This window comes from Nerophis lumbriciformis, linkage group LG07 (assembly GCF_033978685.3).
Source record: "Nerophis lumbriciformis linkage group LG07, RoL_Nlum_v2.1, whole genome shotgun sequence".
Classification (NCBI taxonomy): domain Eukaryota; kingdom Metazoa; phylum Chordata; class Actinopteri; order Syngnathiformes; family Syngnathidae; genus Nerophis; species Nerophis lumbriciformis.
Genome location: NC_084554.2, coordinates 44,879,769 through 44,887,586, shown reverse-complemented (window position 1 = coordinate 44,887,586; position 7,818 = coordinate 44,879,769). Strand labels below are relative to the sequence as shown.

The 7,818-nt window shown below is 35.3% G+C and overlaps 1 protein-coding gene across 1 annotated transcript; it reads left to right on the top strand.

Moving 5' to 3' along the window:
- Positions 1 to 383: 383 nt before the first annotated feature.
- Positions 384 to 6,281, top strand: alg14 (ALG14 UDP-N-acetylglucosaminyltransferase subunit). The gene is made up of 4 exons (XM_061964719.1): positions 384 to 578; positions 1,023 to 1,174; positions 2,791 to 2,913; positions 6,020 to 6,281. Exons 1-4 carry the CDS (start codon positions 434 to 436, stop codon positions 6,248 to 6,250), a joined length of 651 nt encoding a protein of 216 aa, XP_061820703.1. The 5' UTR covers positions 384 to 433; the 3' UTR covers positions 6,251 to 6,281.
- The last annotated feature ends 1,537 nt before the right edge of the window (positions 6,282 to 7,818 follow it).

The following is a 7,818-nucleotide window of genomic DNA, read 5'->3' as shown; positions in this document are numbered from 1 at the left end:
ACAAGACGGAAAAAAAAAAGACAATTATTTTTTTATTCAATAAAAGCAAATGAAGCACTTCTATCATAAGATATACATGTGTAGTGTATTTTTTTTTGTATTATAAGATATTTTATGTATGATCAAAACGCTTTTCCCACAAAACTTCCACTTTTGTTATAGTCATTTCAGGCTTATGTATAAAACAAAAACCTTTTGAATATTATATTGAAAAGGAAAACACGTATTTTATTTTACTGGGATGTTGAGAATCAAATTACTATATATTTGTGAGAAATATTGTTTATTAGAAGTAGTAGCATTAAAAGTAATCATTAGGCCGGAAACCCATGCAGTAACCATCTTTGACCTCTGAGTGGCAGCAAAACAGTTTTGAAAGTTGGCTATCTCCGCCCAGGAAGAACCGAGGAAGAAGAAGGAGTTTGTATCCGTAATGGCGATACTCTTCGCTACTTCTTGTCTTATATTAATTCTATGCATTCTTTTTGTTGTACGCTTATATTTAGTCATCGGGAATGTATCAAAATATGAACCTGACAGCAAAGGTCGCGTTACTGTGCTTGTTGTGGCGGGATCGGGTAAAATGCATACAATGTTATTGTTTACATATACAAGTTATTGTTTACATACACAATATTATTGTTTACATATACAAGTTATTGTTTACATATACAATGTTATTGTTTACATATACTGTACAAGTTATTGTTTACATATACAATGTTATTGTTTACATATGCTGGCTAACCAATACTGTTCTTGTAGTAAATATTCACATTCGTTTCCTTAGTATGACTACTATGTAGTATGAGTACATTAGTAGTATTGTATGACTACTATGTAGTAATATGAGTACAGTAGTAGTATTGTATGACTACTATGTAGTAATATGGGTACAGTAGTAGTATTGTATGACTACTATGTAGTAATATGGGCACAGTAGTAGTATTGTATGACTACTATGTAGTAATATGGGTACAGTAGCAGTATTGTGTACATGGAAAAAGTGTGTTTGTGTCCAGGTGGTCACACTACAGAGATGCTGAGACTGATGGAACATCTTTGTTGTGTCTTCTCACCTCGTTTCTACGTCATCGCTGACTCTGACAGGATGAGTGAGGACAAAGTTTCTACTTTTGAAAAATGCAAAGATTGCAACACCTCTGACAGCAAGGTACGAATATTGTACATATGTTTATGCATACATGTATGGCCTACTCAGTGGCCTCGTGCAGTGTTTTTCAACATTTTTTGAGCCAAGGCACATTTTTTTGCGTTGAAAAATCCAGAGGCACACCACCAGCAGAAATAATTAAAAAACGAAACTCAGTTGACAGTAAAAAGTCGTTGTCGCAATTGTTGGATATGACTTTAAACCATAACCAAGCATGCATCACTATAGCTCTTGTCTCAAAGTAGGTGTACTGTCACCACCCGTCACATCACGCCGTGACTTATTTTGACTTGTTTGCGGTTTTCCTGTGTGTAGTGTTTTAGTTCTTGTCTTGCGCTCCTATTTTGGTGGCTTTTTCTCTTTTTTTTGGTATTTTCCTGTGGCAGTTTCATGTCTTCCTTTGAGCGATATTTCCGCATCTACTTTGTTATGGCAATCAAGAATATTTCAGTTGTTTTTATCCTTCTTTGTGGGGACGTCGTTGATTGTCATGTCATATTCGGATGTACTTTGTGGACGCTGTCTTTGCTCCACAGTAAGTCTTTGCTGTCGTCCAGCATTCTGTTTTTGTTTACTTTGTAGCCAGTTCAGTTTTAGTTTCGTTTAGGGCTGCAACTAATAATTGATTTGATAATCGATTAATCTGTCGAATATTACTTCGATTAATCGATTAATAATCGGATAAAAGAGACAAACTACATTTCTATCCTTTCCAGTATTTTATTGGGGGAAAAAACAGCATACTGGCACCATACTTATTTTGATTATTGTTTCTCAGCTGTTTGTACATGTTGCAGTTTATAAATAAAGGTTTATTTAAAAAAAAATTGCCTATGCTCATAGCATAGGCAAATTAATCGCCAACTATTTTTATAATCTATTTTAACTGATTAGTTGTTGCAGTCCTAGTTTCGTTCTGCATAGCCTTCCCTAAGCTTCAATGCCTTTTCTTAGGGGCACTCACCTTTTGTTTATTTTTGGTTTAAGCATTAGTCACCTTTTTACCTGCACACTGCCTCCCGCTGTTTCCGACATCTACAAAGCAATTAGCTACCTGCCGCCACCTACTGATGTGGAAGAGTATTACACGGTTACGCTGCCGAGCTCTAGACAGCACCGACACTCAACAACAACACATCATTTGCAGACTATAATTACTGGTTTGCAAAAAATATTTTTAACCCAAATAGGTGAAATTAGATAATCTCCCACGGCACACCAGACTGTATCTCACGGCACACTAGTGTGCCGCGGCACAGTGGTTGAAAAACATTGGCCGAGTGGTTAGAGTGTCCGCCCTGAGATCGGTAGGTTGTGATCAGGGTTCATTTCACTCTTGTGCGGGTCTACAATCTTAACGCGTTTTATGCCAGTCTTGTGCAGGTCTACACTCTTGTCTCTGAGGTCTTATAAAAGCTTTTTGGTGGTGTAGACCTATTTAGGAGACAAGTGACAATGTTAAGAAAAGAAAAGGGACAACTTTTTTTGTTGTTTTTTTTACAATGTCTTTCTGTGGCAATGAAGCTGGCATAAATGTTCTGTTCATACATTTTGTTACTTTCAAAACGAGTGCAGCATCAAAAACGAATGTTCTGTCTGGTGAATATGTTTTCTAGTTCAGCATTTATCGGATCCCGCGCAGCCGAGAGGTGCATCAGTCCTGGAGTTCTTCAGTGGTGAGCACCCTGGGCGCCCTGTGGTATTCTGTCCCGATGGTCTTTAGACTCAGACCCGACATGGTGAGCACACGCATATTTTTATACAGGCAATATTCAAGTACAAACCCCGTTTCCATATGAGTTGGGAAATTGTGATAGATGTAAATATAAACGGAATACAATGATTTGCAAATCATTTTCAACCCATATTCAGTTGAATGCACTACAAAGACAAGATATTTGATGTTCAAACTCATAAACTTTTTTTTTTTTAATTGCAAATAATAATTAACTTAGAATTTCATGGCTGCAACACGTGCCAAAGTAGTTGGGAAAGGGCATGTTCACCACTGTGTTACATGGCCTTTCCTTTTAACAACACTCAGTAAACGTTTGGGAACTGAGGAGACACATTTTTTAAGCTTCTCAGGTGGAATTCTTTCCCATTCTTGCTTGATTTACAGCTTAAGTTGTTCAACAGTCCGGGGGTCTCCGTTGTGGTATTTTAGGTTTCATAATGCGCCACACATTTTCAATGGGAGACAGGTCTGGACTACAGGCAGGCCAGTCTAGTACCCGCACTCTTTTACTATGAAGCCACGTTGATGTAACACGTGGCTTGGCATTGTCTTGCTGAAATAAGCAGGGGCGTCCATGGTAACGTTGCTTGGATGGCAACATATGTTGCTCCAAAACCTGTATGTACCTTTCAGCATTAATGGCGCCTTCACAGATGTGTAAGTTACCCATGTCTTGGGCACTAATACACCCCCATATCATCACAGATGCTGCCTTTTCAACTTTGCGCCTATAACAATCCGGATGGTTCTTTTCCTCTTTGGTCCTGAGGACACAACGTCCACAGTTTCGAAAAACAATTTGAAATGTGGACTCGTCAGACCACAGAACACTTTTCCACTTTGTATCAGTCCATCTTAGATGAGCTCAGGCCCAGCGAAGCCGATGGCTTTTCTGGGTGTTGTTGATAAACGGTTTTCGCCTTGCATAGGAGAGTTTTAACTTGCACTTACAGATGTAGCGACCAACTGTAGTTACTGACAGTGGGTTTCTGAAGTGTTCCTGAGCCCATGTAGTGATATCCTTTACACACTGATGTCGCTTGTTGATGCAGTACAGCCTGAGGGATCGAAGGTCACGGGCTTAGCTGCTTACGTGCAGTGATTTCTCCAGATTCTCTGAACCCTTTGATGATATTACGGATCCCTAAATTCCTTGCAATAGCTGGTTGAGAAAGGTTTTTCTTAAACTGTTCAACAATTGCTCACGCATTTGTTGACAAAGTGGTGACCCTCGCCCCATCCTTGTTTGTGAATGACTGAGCATTTCATGGAATCTACTTTTATACCCAATCATGGCACCCACCTGTTCCCAATTTGCCTGTTCACCTGTGGGATGTTCCAAATAAGTGTTTGATGAGCATTCCTCAACTTTATCAGTATTTATTGCCACCTTTCCCAACTTCTTTGTCACGTGTTGCTGGCATCAAACTCTAAAGGTAATGATTTGCAAAAAAAATGTTTATCAGTTTGAACATCAAATATGTTGTCTTTGTAGCATATTCAACTGAATATGAGTTGAAAATGATTTGCAAATCATTGTATTCCGTTTATATTTATACCTAACACAATTTCCCAACTCATATGGAAACAGGGTTTGTAGTTTATTAGCATTAATATGTATAATGAAGTAAAACAGTACAGTAATTTGACAATGCGTTCTGAGAATGTGCTTTTACTGCCATCTAGTGGCTACTTTTAAGTATGTCTGGTATGAAACGAGTAAAACATGAATGCAATATTTGTTTTACCATTTTTGTTGGAATCATGTGCTTTTTGAGGTTAAGATTACAAGGAACACTTCAAACATTGATAACAAATTCATCAAATCACACGTTGGTTCGATGTTATCGAAGCAAAAATAAACATCGAAACATCGCAACTATCCGAAAAAGCTGCCGCAAATTCCGGTATTTTAGGCGGCGACAATCCCAAACAATTATTGCATGATCCTAGAGGGGCTGATTAGTACTTAAAGGGCAACTGCTCTTTTTATGGGATTTTCCTCATTTTATGTGAGACAAGAACACGTTTGTCTTTTTTTTATGCATTCTAACTCATAAATAGATGCTAGCAAAAGTCAACTAACAATGGAGCCAATGGCGAGCTCCTACATTGCGCCCATAAAACTCTCTAAAAAAATCCCAAAACTGCCAACAATACTCCATTTACATCACGTGACCTGAATATTTATCAATCAGGAACAATATTGTTGATTATGTGTAGACAGAAAAGGATGATTGGTATTTTAACCCTTTGTGGGGATTATGAATAATTCTTCACTTAAACGGGAAGATATAAACATCCCATCAGTCTTTATCCCAGTGAGAGCAGATCTTGTACAGTAAGTGATTTTGTTTTTTATGTTGATAGTTTGTATTTCTTGTTTAGCACTTAGCAATATTGTTACATGATGCTTTGTGTTTCACTAAAGCTGCATCTGTTTAGCACACAGCTTCTAAAACTTGTAGATCATCCTCCTTGTACTCAGGCTCAAAAATATATGTTTCTGCATCATAATTTGCCCCAAAGTAGTCTTAGTTGTCTCTCATGAAGTCTGACATGATTAGTAGTGTTGTTGAAGGGAAACGTGAACATTGTGTTGTGTCTGTGAAAATAATACACCGCCATATGCTTAAAATGAGCAAAATATGTAAATATTACGTGTTATTATGAATGTTATTAAATGACTTATATACTTACAGCATGTATATAAAAAAGTAGTTTTATATAGGTTTTTGAATGTAATTTAGAGTGTTTTATAGGCAGAATAGAGCGACCCATTGTTAGTTGACTTTTGCTAGCATTTATTTATGATTTAGAAAACATGTGTTCTTATCTTCCATGGTTATTGTGAATGATAGGCAAAGTTCCAAATAAGTTCCTCTTTAAGGATGCGTGATAATTATAAGACTGTGCTAAAAATAGCATGACGCTAAAGGATACGCAGAACGAAGTGAGAAAATAAACTAACGTGCTAGCAAAAACTTCCACTGTCCTGGCAGGATGCTGCTTTGTTTGCTTCGTGGCTCCACATAAACGTTCAGATGAGTTTTTGTGTGTTGAATTAATTGCAAAGGAGTTATTAATTAAATGTTGTGTTGTTTCAGGTGCTGTGTAACGGCCCCGGCACGTGTGTTCCTCTTTGCCTAGCAGCCCTCCTGCTGGGAGTTTTGGGACTGAAGAAAGTATTGATCGTGTACATCGAAAGTATTTGTCGAGTGGAGTCCATGTCGCTCACTGGCACCATCCTCTACCACCTGGCAGACTTTTTTTTTGTGCAGTGGCCGTGTCTCAGGGACCGCTATCCCAAATCCATCTTCCTTGGAAGAATCGTGTGAAATTCCATCCCTCAATAAATACTATTTACCACTTCTGTGTATTTCCTACTTTTATAGAGTAGTAAAGTATTAGTTCACTCCTGTGTAATAACCACGCTTCATTCATGCGATCGCTCTTCTCGCAAGTAAGTCATGATAGCTGCCACCTTTTGTCATAGAAATCATCAGAGCGACTCAAAATAAGACTGGAAATAATCCACAATTAAATACGGTAAACATGAGAGTAGAAGATACAGGAAATATGTAATATGTACTGTAGTAATACAAAGGAGTTGTGTGAATGCAAGCCAAGTCATCACATTGTTGTTGTTGTTATATTTTGTATTTGTTTAGATCGACAGCAGACAGTCGATCATTAAAAGTAGTGAAAAGTAAAAGATCAGTAAAAGTAGTAAAAAGTAAAATATCAGTAAAAGCAGTAAAAGATCAGTTATAGTGCAGAGTAAAATATCAGTAAAAGTAGTAAAAAAGTAAAATATTAGTAAAAGTAGTGAAGAGTAAAATATCAGTAAAAGTAATAAAAAGTTAGATATCAGTAAAAGTAGTAAAAAGTAAAATCTCAGTAAAAGTGAAATTTAAAAGATCAGTAAAAGTAGTGAAGAGTTAAATATCAATAAAAGTAGTAAAAAGTTAAATATCAGTAAAAGTAATGAAAAGTTAAATATCAGTAAAAGTAATAAAAAGTTAAATATCAGTAAATGCAAAAATATCAGTAAAAGTAGTAAAAAGTAAAATATCAGTAAAAGTGAAGAGTAAAAGATCAGTTAAAGTAGTAAAAATTAAAAGGTCAGTAAAAGTAGTAAAACAAGTTAAATATCAGTAAAAGTAGTAAAAATTTAAATATCAGTAAAAGTAATGAAAAGTTAAATATCAGTAAATGTAAAAATATCAGTAAAAGTTGTGAAGAGTAAAATATCAGTAAAAGTAGTAAAAAGTAAAATATCAGTAAAAGTGAAGAGTAAAAGATCAGTTAAAGTAGTAAAAATTAAAAGGTCAGTAAAAGTAGTAAAACAAGTTAAATATCAGTAAAAGTAGTAAAAAGTTAAATATCAGTAAAAGTAATGAAAAGTTAAATATCAGTAAATGTAAAAATATCAGTAAAAGTTGTGAAGAGTAAAATATCAGTAAAAGTAGTAAAAAGTAAAATATCAGTAAAAGTGAAGAGTAAAAGATCAGTTAAAGTAGTAAAAATTAAAAGGTCAGTAAAAGTAGTAAAACAAGTTAAATATCAGTAAAAGTAGTGAAAAGTAAAATATCAGTATAAGTAACGAAAAGTAAAATCAGTAAAAGTAGTGAAAAGTAAAATATCAGTAAAAGTAGTAAAAAGTAAAATAGCAGTAAAAATAATGAAAAGTAAAATATCAGTAAAAGTAATGAAAAGTAAAACATCAGTAAAAGAAGTGAAGAGTAAATATCAGTAAAAGAAGTAAAATATCAGTAAAAATAATGAAAAGTAAAACATCAGTAAAAGTAGTGAAAAGTAAAACATCAGTAAAAGTAGTGAAAAGTAAATATCAGTAAAAATAATGAAAAGTAAAACATCAGTAAAAGTAGTGAAAAGTAAAACA

Excerpts from the sequence above, each read along its gene's own strand:
- alg14 (XM_061964719.1), top strand. The coding sequence starts at position 434 with ATGGCGATACTCTTCGCTACTTCTTGTCTTATATTAATTCTATGCATT. Across the intron at positions 579-1,022 it reads GCTTGTTGTGGCGGGATCGG|GTGGTCACACTACAGAGATG; the intron begins GTAAAATGCATA and ends GTTTGTGTCCAG. Across the intron at positions 2,914-6,019 it reads TTAGACTCAGACCCGACATG|GTGCTGTGTAACGGCCCCGG; the intron begins GTGAGCACACGC and ends GTGTTGTTTCAG.